Genomic DNA, 13,758 nt, shown 5'->3' on the forward strand with positions numbered 1-13,758 from the left:
TCTTTAAAGGAAGAATAAAACTTCCTACAGGAAGAGCAAAAGCTCTGATTTTTTAGGGGTATGAATCTTAGTTCCTTTGAGAAACAGAAAAATAGTGGCATTTGCTGTCCTTGGATCAAAGAATTTACTGAGGTGGAGGAACAATTTAACCGAGGACTCTAGCACAGTCCAGTGTGGTAGGGTGGTATCAAGGGACTCTGTTCCCCTCCCGGAGGGGAGATGATGTTCTCTGGATTAGGAATCATTTGCCTGAAACAGTATGTCTGACAACCAAAGAGACTGGCATCACAGGCAGAATGCTGCTTACACCCATTTCATCATCTTCTTGCTGTCACTGTGGTTCTGTCATCCCACTGGAGTCGCTGCTCCACCTGTCCTCCTGAAAATCTGGTGTGTATTGTCCAGAAGAGATGAATTTCTGGTTCAGTTGTTCTCCCTGCCCAGAACAAACAGATATAGAAAGTTTCTTCCCCTCCCCACTGTATGTGCTGTTCTGTGCCTGAGTCCAGTCTGATGGGTCAAAGGGGGAGCCACCTTTCAGAGGAGATCCTCCCTTCTGTGCACCCAGGGGTGGGACAGTGGGGATAGCAAGTTGTTACCACCAGGCTGCAGACGGTTGTCTAAGCGAGAAGGGTTGAGACCTTTTTTGCCCTAAGGGAGGAAGAGGGAGAGAGGCAGAGCAAATCTGAGGGTATAGGGGAGCTTGAGCTGGGGAAAGCAGCATGCTCAGTTTTGCAAGGTAGCCTTGGGTTTGGACTCCAGGCTAGGCAGTAGGCTGGATGCCTCAGGCGTAACAGGAGCAACGTTCCCTAGTCAGTGCTGAACCCTGTCCCTCTGGCACTGGCGGAGCTGCTTGAGTGCAAACACCAGCTCAACTTTCTTCTGGCTCCCAGCACTGAAGGGGCTATTCATGACAGTCCAAGTGGCTTCTGTACTGGTGGCCCCTTGAGCTGGGACAGTCCCCCCCACCCTGCTGCAGCCTTGGTAAGCGGAGAGTTGCAGCTAATGAAACACAAGAGTTGAGTTCCCTGCAATTGTATGGGCAGAATTTTTCTTTGCTGAGTAAATTTCTATCCTGGTTACCAACCTGGCAGCACCCTGCTGACATAGCCTTGGTCTTTGCCTGTAAGAACTGTCTAAGGCAGCCCATCGGTCACAGCATCCTGGCACCTAATGAGGCTTAATGGGACCGCCAAACTCTGAGCCCAGCAGACCACACACAGCACCGCCTGTCAGTGTGCTCCTCTCTTTTCTGCCTGATGCAGAAGGGGAGCAGCACTTGTCTCCTGGGGCTACCTAGACAATTGGTGTTTCTGCCTGGCCTTCATCTCACTGGTGTGGCTCACCAGATAAGTCACTAAGCAACAGCAGAGAGAGACCCAATGGCTCAGATCTGATTAACCTCTACAACTTTATCCTGTGTTTTAATTGGATTAGCTGCAGGGGGGCGGTTTTGCTGCTGTTCCTGTTTTTTTCTTAAACAGGTACTTAACTGCATGCAACAAGTTAAGAGTAGCAAGAAGACCTGTGAATAAATAAGTGGTGTTTGCTTCTTTCCCACTGCTCAGCTAACAGCTCCTGCCCTCCCTTTCTGAAAAATTGCTGTAGCAGATGCCTGTGAGATAGTTCAGAGTAAGCCCTGCAGTGAGATCTCTTGGGAGGTGTGGGGTCTCGCCTAACAGCCTGGATGGCAGACCAAGAGTCCCTGATTGCTAACTGCCATTTTGTTGCTTTTGGGAAGGATTTCTGCTCAGTAAATGTTCAAAGCAATTTCCATGTTCAGTTTCTTTCATCTTTTCTCTGAGCTTTTTAGTTTCCTTCAGGGCCTGATACTTCTGCATCTTAGGGTTTTTTCTTATATCACTGCAGTAGCTGTGGGCTGTAGGGAACTGGCCTTATTCAGCACTGCAATAGCCCTTGCTCTTCAAGGACTTCAAAGTTCATTCTCCAGTGTCAGTTCATTTAGTTTTGCAGGTGGCAACATGGAATAAGGAGATCAGTGATCATATCCTGTTATAATGGGGGACAGGCTGCTCCAGACCTAAAAAAAAAGGAATGGAACCCATTTGGTTGTGGGATTGCCCCTCATTCCTCACGCTGCTGTCTACCTGCATGGTGCCCAATTGAGAAAAAGAAGAACCAGTTTCCAGGAGACTTTCGCCCATGTCCATCCTTCTGTCTGAAGCACCCAGTTTTCTCTTCAACAAGCTTAAAATAGAAGCCTTTCTCCTTGCCATAGCTGTAATTGGTTCTGGATTGGGCCCTGGAGAGGGTCATTCACCTCCCTGGGTTGATAGAAGGGGTACATGCTGCTGAGAAGTGCCCTCTTACATCTGTTTCTAGGTAGCTGTGCACAAAAAGAGTGAATTGTAGGTGTGATAGCTGAGCACAGCTCTGTTCCAGGAGGAATAATGGATGTACTAGCACTACTCTAGCTGTTACAAGATCAAAAGTGCTGTTACATTAAAGCTGGTAATACTGCCTGGCTTGGCAAAAGGGCTGAAAAATTGTTCTGGGGTTTTAATGTATGTTCAGATAAACTGTCTTTCATAGTGAGGATCAAGCCTTTGAATCTAGTCCATGTACAACAGCGTGGGTTTTAGTGACTTGGTGAAAATGTAACTCCAAGGAATTCCCTCTTTGCACAGGGCTTGAATGTGATTCATTTATGAACACCGTGTGCATCACAGTTGCAGTCTTTAAGCAGAGGTTTCAGTGCTTTGTTGCATCTGGGGTGCCTTTACGGGGTGTGTGGTTGTTGGGCATGGACTCGGCTGCTGCTTGTAAAGAAAATGTAATCATTAAGTTGAATTATGATGGACATTAGTTTCCTTTGTCAGATTTAATGTATTCATGTATTTCGTGTCCACTGGCCCCTCAGCAGCTTGCAGGCTGGATATGTAAATTGGTATCTGCAGAGGATGACTGATCCATTAATAGGTGGAATTTGATGCTCATAAAAATGAATGCATTTCATGTTGCATGGCAATGGTTTGCCTGAATTTTTAAGTTGCCTGAGGATCTCTTACTTGGAATTCTGTGGCTCAGGCTATATTTGTTACAAAAGCAATACAAATGGAGAGGCCCTGTGGTTTCAGAGGGTTGGCTATTCTTTTGTCTGAGTATCACTTACAGTTTTCCTGTATCAAATGTTATTCCAAGGAAGCTGTGAAAATGTGAAATGCAACGATATCTGAAAACAAAGCACTGCAGTCCAAATTCACTGTGCCCACAGAAATAATCTGTCTTTGGAGATCTGTTCAGATACTATTTTTCAGGAAAAGCCAAGTTTTAGTAGATAATTTTTCATTATTAGGCTTTCATGAAGGGATGTAAAGGACTAAAAGGATTTGGTGGGTCATTAAAATAAATACAGATCTGCCACTGTGGGGTTTTAAACACAAGATGAAATCCTGGCTCCTCTGAAAGGGCCTCATTTGCTTCCTCTGGGCCTCATGCTAATTTCATTACTGATCTCAGACGGGTAAAGACTTCCCGATTTTAATTTTACAGTGCTTCTTTAAGCATGTAGATATATAAATACTCAGTTTCTTTTGCTGAGAGTTTTATTAAAGGAGGCTCACACAACGTGCACCCCTTCCATGGTGGAGCATTTGTGTGAGAAATTTCATTTTTCAAGCACGTGAAGTCATGATGATCCCTCAGATACTGAGAGTCTGCACTCTGAAAACATTGGCACTTCTTGCTTTTTCCTTCAGCACTGTGAGGCAAATTCTTCAGCTCTTCATCACTATGCAAGCCTGGGCTGAAGGGGCAGTAGCAAATATGCATGGAGAATATTGTGATATGTGCCATAAAGTTGTGCCAAGGAGAAAGGAACATCCAGGCTCAAATGATCTTTTTTTCCCTGAAGCTTCTATGGTTTGCTTTTTTCTAAGGTGAAGTGCTGGATACAAGCCTTGCTAACAGTCAACATCTTTCATGCCAGGGAAGAAATTCTTTGCTAGTGTCTTCCTTTGCCACAGTGTCTCTATATACTCGTGATATCAATGCAGCAGAGTTTGGCTGTGGAACATCTATCATTACTGTAATAATGTACAGCTCCGTGGGTACTGCATCCATCTCTGACTAATCTGTTCCCATAGAAATGTATGCCAGGGTTCGACTGAACAGTGTCTCCATTTTGCAGCCTGAGGAAATGACCATGGTTTGGTATGTTTCTGAGAAGGTGATTGAAACAACCAGATTTGCTGGGTGGGCAGCAGGGATAGAACCAGGGTGAAGTACCAGTGTGGGATGGCTGTGGCTATGGGTGGCACTTTCATGGCACTTCTCCCCCACACTATAGTGTCTGAAAAAACCCCCAGTCCCCTAGAGGGAAGTAAGGGTGCTTGGTGATGGTGTCTTGGCTCTGAAGCTAGCTAGTTGTGATTGCAGGGACTTGCAGTCTGCTATGGGTTGGTACAAGCCCATCTTTCAACTTGTAAAAAAGCTGCTGCATTTGCTTGAAGGTCATCAGGCAAGTATGCAAGCAAAACCCAGCTGCTTTTCTTCTGGAGACTTGGTCTCTCAAATAGTCAGTGCCCAGGGTTCTTGAGAGTCTTATCTCAAGTTGGTGAATTCAGTAGTAGATGAAGGTATTTGACATCTTTGGGTATCGGTAACTTTTTGGGGCTGTGGAAAGCTGTGGACGCTTTGGCCAGGCCCCTTTAACCAGCAGCTCTGTGTCAGAGCTCTGCCCTGCTTTACTTGGGCTTGGATGCAGCACACAGTTCTGCAGCCAGCTTACGTGGCTCAAGTGTGAAGGAATGGTAAGATGTGTAGGGCTGAAAAGACCTCAAGGAATTTCCCCCCTTCCCCATCCGTCCCCTACCACAGATCAAAGTTGTCTAGGCTGTCCCATTTCTGTAGTGTAGGAGGGATTCTCATTCAGCTTATCTGAGACCAGGTCTACAAGGCATGGGAAGAGTGAATGAAGAAACTGTTCACCAGGGCCTGCTTCTTCTGGTGGCACTAGCTGGCAGTTTCTGAAATAATTTTTGCTTTAGCTGCCTCCAGACTCTGTAGAGGTGAGAAGTGGAGCAAGCAATACTCATCAATTAAAATGGCCATATAATTTTCATTGCCATAATAAAGACTAATGTAAAGTAAAATCAATTATTTTATGCAATAGGACAGGAATTAATCTCAACTAAGCATCCTGGTCTATTGTAGTTCCCCACTTGCTACAACAAACATTTGTCTATGTGGTGAGATTTTCTAGCATAGAAGTGCTAAGAGAGGAGTGTGACAGCTATGGGAGCTGGACTGGCTTGCTTTCTAGCTGTGTTGCCTCCCTTGGTTGACAGGTGGAGAGCCTGATGGCCAGCTTCCAGTTAACACAGTTATTTTGCTAGCTTACAGGGTAACTGTGCTGAAAATTCTGCTATTGCCCAAGCAGTTTCGTTTCCGAAGAGGGATTCTGCTGAAATCTTTCTCCGTGGAGTGACTGGAGTAAAAACTTTAGTTTACCCTCCATGCTGGGGATATACCTGGACTTGGGGTGCAAATCCTCAAATCAACAGCAGGTTTGTGCTTATCCTACATGCAACAGAATACTGCAGAGCCCGAAGCAGCTTCACAGCTAGGCCACAGCTGCTTCCTTTCTAGTGAGAACAAGCAGCAAGTGCATCTGTCACAGGGGGTGCAAAGATTTGCTGTCCCATGCAAGCTTAGGTGTAGTACTTCACTGCAGGGCTGAGCAAGGCTAAAAATCTTGCCTGTACATACCCTGTCCAGCTCCTCCAAGTCACTCAGTGCGCTCAGCAGAGCCTGGTTATATCTGTTCTCCATATGTCCCTTCCACCATCATCTTTGCTATTGTTAATTGTTAGCATCTGGCTTGAAAGATTGCCCCTTAGCACGGTGCTGATGGGATCTTTACACAGAGGATTAAGGCTGGAGTGGATTGACAGGAGACAGTATCCCTGCTGTGGGAAGCTTGCCAGTTGTGTGCAGGCTCAGTGCTGCTGCTCTTCCAGTTACTCCAGTTCATGTCAGGACATAGGCAAGTGTCAGTTGCAGCTCCATGCCCCCTCAGCAGGGCCAGCTGGCCAGATGTGGCCCGGGGCACTGCATGCTGAATTTGGAAGAGGCCTCCAGCACCCAGCTGCTGCATGTGGCCTTTGTCAAGTTTTTCTGTCTCTTTACATCAGCTGCACCACCCCATGGAGGCGATTTCATACCTGGCTCCTCAGGTGGTTTCCACTGTGCAATTGCAGTGCTTTAATCAAGGATGTGGATAAGGATAAAAGCTTTGTGGGGGGTGCTGGCAGTAGGAGTTGAGATGTCATTTCTTACTGTATCATTCTCCTTAGGAGGCAAATGTGTCTGTAAATCACACAAGTGCTTTGCCGTAGCTTTGCTTTCTGTTACTGCCTCAGCTGCTGCCAGGATTTCATGGGACACAGATCTCAGCTTTTGGCAAAAAGCACTGCCTCCTTTCCTTGTAAAGGTACTTAGCATGTATTTCCAGTGCCCAGGAGCGTAGCCGAGGGCCCTGCTAAACTTGCTAAATCCAGGCCCTGGGAGATCATATTTCTTTTTGTGTTATTTGGTTTTCTTTCCTGTGGAGTCTGTATTTTCTCCTGTACGTGCATGAGGAGCAGGGGAGAATCCCTTGGCATTTCAGAAGGTATGAGTGTCCTCTTACCTTGTGACTCTCCTGATCTGCTCCTAACAAGTCCTTGGAGACCTTTGTTGCTCTTTTCCAAAGCTGGTATGTGTCCTGCAGTAACCAAAGGGTATCTGTTACCTTGCAAGGACAATCTGGGGCCTGGAGGTGCGTTTACTCCTTGCTGTCAGTAGCACAGGTGCTGACTCCCTTTTTTGCCGCGTTGGAACAGACTGGCAGAAACTTTCCGTGCTTGGATCTATCACACCAGGGAGGGTTTCCATGTGTGTTATGCTGTCTACAGCTGTTGCAGAAGAAGTCTTTTTCCAGTCTAAAGGAAAACCTTTATATCTAATCCATCTCAGACTCTTAAATCTCAAAGATAGCCAAGTGAAACCAGCAGAGTCACACCAAAGGGCTCAATTTTGTGGGCTTCTTGAAGGGAATGTTAAAAGATGTTCACAGGGTTTAGAAGCATTGTTAGATTTTTTTTTTTTCTTTTCTTGTACTATGAAAATCCCACTGGCTGGTATTCCCATGTCCCTTTAAGACATTTGAGATAACATTTAGTTTCTTCCATTAAAACTATTTTTATCCTGGCCTGTGGGACAAGTAGAAATTAAAACAGTGCTTGGTATTTCCTTGCCCATCCTGTCTGTTCTTCATCCTCAGATCCTTTCAGCTCTCCCCAGCTCTCCCCCCTTTCCTCCCCAGCTTGCCTTGAAGGGCTGGGAAAGCCGGTGCTGGCGCATTATGTTGCCTGTCTGATTGTTGTGGGGTTGTGTTTGTGTGGGGAAGGTCACGAGACAAAAAGACCACCAGGCAGGGGTGGGCGGGGGGTGTTCAGTCCTGCTCCATTCAATCCTTGTGGCAATGGGTGGGAAGAGTCTTGTTTGCATGATGGGATTTCAGGGGGTGATTGCTTTTTTGTTTAGGCTTCTTCCACGGCTGCTGCATGGGCCCTGGAGGGCTACAACAAAAGTAGAGCATATATATGAGATTCATGGGGCTGAAGCGTGCTGAGATAACCAAGAGGCAAAGTAGTCCGTGCAGGAGCGACTGAGCCAGAGCCAGCCACTGTGCCCTTGCAGCCTGGAGGCTGTCAGCGATTGCTCCGGGTGGGGTGTTTGTGCTATGTCCGGTCTTGGCTCTGGTGGGAGCTCTTCCTGGGTGTCCGAATCCTGTGGGCTGAGATCCTTAGCTGGATGAATGCTGTGCAAGTTTTTTGGCTGTGGAATGAAGGTTGAGATGTGGAGGAACAGCTCCACGGACCTGCCACACTGGCTATGCTTCCCTGAATATTTTTGAGGCTTCCAGCCAGTGACTTTTAATTTGCAGCACCTGCCTCCTTCCTTGTCCATCAGGTCCACACTTCTGAGAGCATTCTTGTGTTTAAATCACCCCTCTGAGATGCTGGCCCTCAGCGCGTCTCTCCCCTCCCCCCCCCCCCCCCCCCCCCCCCCCCCCCCCCATCCTTAGAAAGCAGCTCAGGCTATATTTACCACTGGTATGCATAAAGGCAAACATTGTCAGGGACTCATTGTAACTGTCCCAATTACCCTGGGTTCATTTGCATAAGAAGATTGACCAGCCTGTGGTACTGGCTTTGCCTTGGCTATCTGATATGGGACACTTCGATTTGGGGAGCAGAAAGAAATAGAGTTCCCAGGCTGGGTGTAGGTTGGGGAGGGGGTGACAGTTTTGGTCCCTAACAGCATGGGTGCTACAGCAGCCCTTCCTGGTGGGAGGGTGACTTGTCAACTCCCAGCTGCTGGCAGCACAAGTCTGTCTGATACAGTTGTAATAGCTGCCAGTTTCCCAGAGATACAGATTCAAGGGATCCCAAGCATGCCTGAGCTCCTGGCTGTCCCATCTGAGTAAATCCTTCTCCTCTATAGTGTGTATGTGTGTATTTATATATTGATGTATTTATTTTTAGTAGGTGTTCACCCTGCTTGAATGCTTTTAGACTAAGCAGTGACCTGCCTTGTGTTGTCACTTCCTCAGGCACATGTAACCTCTCCTCCTTGTGTTTGGATTTCTTCCAGAGAGCTAGCTGTTCCTGCAGGCAGGCTCTAAAGGGAGAGGAAAGCAGCTGGGATGAAGCACAAGTCAGGAAGCGAGCTGAAATGGTATGATCTCTTGACCCAAAGCAGTAGCTAGTGCTGTTAGGGCTAGTGCTTGCACTGCAGCAGCTGCACAGCTCAGGCTCACTGAATTGAGAATTATTCATATTCTCTTTCCCTTCCCCCCCCAGTGCCATACGTAACGTGATCTGGCTGTACCCATGCTGGCAGATGGAAAAGCAAGACACTATTTGCAGTAATGGTTCTTCATGGGCTCAACTGGCCTATGAAGTTGCAACGTTCAAGCTTGTCAGCTTTGGCAGAGCAGCAGAACAGCCTTTCTGGAGACCTTCACTGTCCCTCTGCTGCTGCTGTATGTGTGCATATGCCTGTGCAAATGTGTATCCTTCCCTTCATCTCCCTGCTGCTTCCAGGAGAGACCTGCACACTTGGACAGCTGTTGTTGTTGCTTGTGGGTGTCACCAAGCTTAGCGTACTTCCTGGAGGTGCTTTGACCATTACTCTATCCTAATCCCTCCTTAAAAATCTTCCCTCCAGTATTTGGCAATTTTCAGTTTTTACTGGTCAGTCATTAGGTAGCAATGTAGGAGTGCTTCATGGAGGCGGCTGGAGTACATCTCAGCTACAGTAGTATTTTAAGCCTCTTGCATCCTTGGGTGAATTACTTTGCCTCTCTGCCTTGGGTTCCCAGTTATAAAGTGGAGCTCTTTATGAGGAGGTACCACTGTGAATCATAATGAGCACAAACTGCCATTTCAAAATGCACTGTGCTAGAGACCTGATTCTAACAGTCAAATATAGGACAGAAATTTGGTATTTTTGGACCTCTGTGAAAGGGATTGACGATCCAGCCCAGATTTCTCAGGAATTCCTTTGCTATTTCTTTGGGGTGGAGTGTGTGTGGAGAAATCCTCATGTCTTTTCTCAGATGAGTTGCTGCTTGTGCTCTGACTCCAGGATGCTCACATTTTTTGCCTGAAATAAACTGCATTGATATTGTTATGTTTGCTTGGTGCAAGAAACATCAAAAAAGAAGGGGCCAGAACCAGAGTCTCAAGTTGGGGCACAGATGGACCCCTTGCAGTTCCTCTAGCAACACTTTAAAAGTCAGTTTTGTATGTTTGATTTCCCTGATGTGTTGAAAAAGGCGAAGTAGAGTCAAGTCTTAGATTTAGATTTGTTTTTCCTTTCCATTGTGTTTGGTTTTGAGGGCTGTGTCCTACCTTCCATTGGATTTCTATGACCTCTCATCTCCACTGTGTGACAGTGGAGTCTATTTATGAGCAAGTTAAACATGAGCTCCAGACACTGATTTAGCTTTTAAATGGTTGTTCTTGACAAATATGAAAGATAGTTCTGAGCATGAAGAAAAGGGCTATGATTTAAGGCTTTATGCTCTCCCTTTTAGACACTGTATCTTTTGCTTTGCAGTTGGGAAAATTAGATTTGGCACAGGATCATGTAGGAGGTGACTGATAGACCTAGGAGGATAACAGATACCTTGGCCTATCTAAACCTGCAGACGCAAAAGGGTTGGGAGTTTGTGTCTGCCACTGAGGTTCAAGTAATAAGAAGTGTCCTTCCTAAACAGTTTATTTTCCCTAGCTGTGAAAATGGTGGAGGTGGGTGAAAAATGATACGTAGAGTTTCATTTGCAATTCCACAAAAGATTGGGAAAACTGCTTTTTGTTGCTCTTCGAGCAAAATATTTAATTTGACTTGAGCCAAACCATCTGGGCACTCTGAACATAAACATAAATGGCAATTTTCTTACCAAACACTTTGAAAATAGTAATGCCTAGTGTTTTGGCCTTGTAGAATCCAAGGAAACTTCTGAACGATCAATGTTCAAAACTAAGGCAAATTCACAGGAAAGTCTTGGCATGACTGAAATGTCCAAGTTTTTGCTTGGAAAAGTTTTGTTTTGGAAAAAAACCTTATCTTGGCTTTAGAAATGGGAGGAAAGCCCTGTAAATAACACTGACAGTAAACAATGTTCCTATGTCATACATATAAACTGCATCTTGTCCCACCTTTAGGGTAGTGTTACACTTGAGTCTCTAGGGCTGCTGCTTTTAATTATCTTGGTGCTTTATCCCATCAGCTGTTTCCATGTCACTTGCTCAGTTTTGCTATGACTCCCTTTGATGGGGGCCGTCTGCCCTTTGGTGGCTGCTGTTCGGTTTGCTCTGGGTTCATGAGAATTTGTTGACTGGGAGCAAAGAAGGTGCCTGGTCGTGGAGGGATTATACAGGGATTGATGATGGTAACACTGCTTCAGGCAGCTTTTCTGCTCTGGGATTAAAGTTCATGCTGTGTTACTTGTCTCTCTCTCTAGGCCTTACAAGTCCATGTGTGAAGCTATTCTGCCTGGACTATTTAATTTTGTGCTGCTCAGCTCAATCTCTGCCTCATTTCTCTTCCTTCTTTCCCCTTCCATTCAAGCGGCATCTTTCAGTCTTCCCCATTCAGGTCTGTCTTTGCTCTCTGCCCTGTGTAAAACTTCCATGCCCTCCCTACCATTCATCACCTCTTGCTCATTCACCTCCCTGCTTGCCTTTCTCCATTCATCTGGGCTTCCTCTCAGCCAGGCTGGGCTGCCCTCCCCTCCTGCCCCTTCCACAGTCCTCCTTTTGTGCCTTTGCACTCCCTTCGCCGTGGCCATCTGAAGCACAGCAGTCTGCAGCATGCTCCCTGAGGATGCTCTGCTAGAAGCTGGCCCCAGTTGATGGTCTAATTAATCCCTAGTGGAAGCCTGGTGGGATTGCTTTGGGTGGATTTGTCTCTCTAGTTACCCTGCAGGTGAGAAGTTCCATGCCCCCCCACCCCTGCCCCTTCCCGGCTCTTCCCGCTTCCCAGAGATGCAGGCTGATGCATGTACAGGAAGAGTATTGCCATTTCCTAAACCCTCCTTTTCAGTCTGGCCTTTCTCTCTCCCTCCTAGCTTGTTTTCCCTTTGTTTGCAGTGGTTGTAGCTCCCAGGCAACTCTTTGGATTGTTGTTTTGAGCTCCTCCTTCCTGAGGAGTGTAATATGCATTTCTCTTAATTTTGCTGGCTCTCTCCTTATGATTGTTGCCTCTGCCTTCTCTGCTTCTTTATTCTAATTGTCTGCATTGGGATTGTATCAGTTTTGGAAGACCATCTCTGTGCTTGAATGTGTGTTTTGAGCGTTACCCAGGAAATAGAGCCTGTGAATTGCAGTAGCCAGGGCTTGTTTTTACTAAGTCTCAATGCAGCCGCAACCCTGTGCCGGTGATGCAGACATGGCAAATACGGACCACAGGCCTCTGCCAAAGATCCCCCCAGCCTGCTGTGCACCTGGTCCCCTAGAGCTCACACCCATGCCGGCAATGTGCTCCTATTGAAGGAGCAGGTCTCTGTGTCTCTGTGCTGTGGCGTGGCAGGAAAGCCATGTGGGAGGTCTGCTTGCCTGTGGGTGCCCGTGGGGGGCTTCAGCTTTGAACTGTTAAACTGCATTCAAGCCAGTCTGTTCAAGTCAAAGGGGAATATTAGAGCTTGGGAAGAGTGGACAGGCTTGTCAGAGGAAGCAGGTGCTCGTTAAACTGTACGTGAGCCCTGTACACATGAGAAATCTGGTTAGTTCAGCAAAGGAGGCAGAAATGAGGTGGAGGCAGGCAAGGAGAAGGGGTTCTGCGAGTGAGTGCAGGTTTGACTGACAGGGCAAGCACTCTGTTGTGTGGGAGGCTGTGAAGGGAGTATCCGCTGCTGTCTCCTGAGGCAGTGAGGAGCCCCTGATATGGCTTGGGCAGGGCCAGGCGCTGTGAGGACTTGTCAATGGTTTCGATACGTCTCCTAAGAAACAATGTGAACCACCACAGCTTCCAGCAGTCTGGCTCCTTACTATGGTTGTAACCACTGTGATCACCCTGGAAAGATGCAAGCCAGGATTGCTTGTTCTCAAGTGTTTAAATTATAGAAGTTAGAGTAATAATTAATACTCTCAGCTCTGGGCTCCATTTGGAACCAGCCTGTCTGGAGTACTTCAGAGATGCTTATGTTGTTGCAGTGTAATGCCAGGTACCTACAAGGCATTGCAGGGAATCATGACATACCTCTGTCTCCTCTTCACAAGGCTGACGTTATCTTCTGCTCCAGCTTAGCTTGGAAAGCAAAGGAGCTTCTTTGGTAGCTTCCAGTCCCCATGACTGGGCAAAGCCAGATGTAAAATCAGTACGAGTTAAATATGTTTCCCAGTCTGCTTAGTAACAGTTTTGCTCTGTGGTTGTTCTAACCAGAAGCATGGCTTGAATTCTAGTATAGGTGGGTTATTCTGGTTATACATGTGTTATGGCAGTTGTTAGTTGGGGCTTTAAATGCATCTGTTTGGCTGTTACGGCAGTTTTTCTGAGCACTAATAATTTGCAGTCAGGTCAGAAGGGAACTGTTGGGATCATCCAGTCTCTAATAATGAAGACCAGAACACTTTCTGAGTGGTCTGCTTGACATTGGCCATACCTCATCTCCTAGGAAAACTTGCATTTCAGTCATAAAACTTTTGGTGAAGTTAGTGAGGCATTTCTTTTGTTAATAGGAAAAATAATCAACTAACTCTAATCGAAAGCTGCCGAGCTTTGACCTCTAGCCCCTAAATGTGATTATACCTTTGTCATAGCGGAGAATCCTCTACTGCCAAATTTCTGTCCCCTTTGTCTTCTTCTGGACAGTGATCAAGTCATTGCTTAACATTCCCTGTAGTAAACTAATGAGTTGAGCCTGTTAGTGGAGCCAGTCAGACTATACCAGCAACAAAGTGCCAAACAAAGAGGTAATGTCACCTCATTTACAAACCTGGGGTCATGTTTCCTTTATTGAAGGCAGTGTTACCTTGAGAGCGCTTAGCATAACAAGCAAAGCTTTTTTTTTTCTCCCCCGGAGTGGCTGCTGCTGAAGATGGCATTCCCCATCCTGTAAGCTGGCTGGCATTCTTGGCTCCTGGCCATATGGCTTTCTATTTGTTTTTACTGTAATATGTATTGTTTTCAAGCACCCAGCTTTACTAAAAGACCCAGCTTATGCTTAGTAACTTGCTGCTTTAG

General features: G+C 46.4%; 1 protein-coding gene across 1 annotated transcript in view; it reads left to right on the plus strand.

Moving 5' to 3' along the window:
• The window catches only part of RHBDL3 (rhomboid like 3), a 73,164-nt gene that overhangs the window by 14,880 nt on the left and 44,526 nt on the right, over positions 1 to 13,758 (plus strand). Inside the window, exon 3 of the mRNA XM_055794172.1 lies at positions 8,662 to 8,745. Coding sequence (XP_055650147.1) covers positions 8,662 to 8,745 — 84 coding nt within the window. The remainder of the gene's footprint in view (positions 1 to 8,661; positions 8,746 to 13,758) is intronic.

This window comes from Falco peregrinus, chromosome 2 (assembly GCF_023634155.1).
Source record: "Falco peregrinus isolate bFalPer1 chromosome 2, bFalPer1.pri, whole genome shotgun sequence".
NCBI lineage: Eukaryota > Metazoa > Chordata > Aves > Falconiformes > Falconidae > Falco > Falco peregrinus.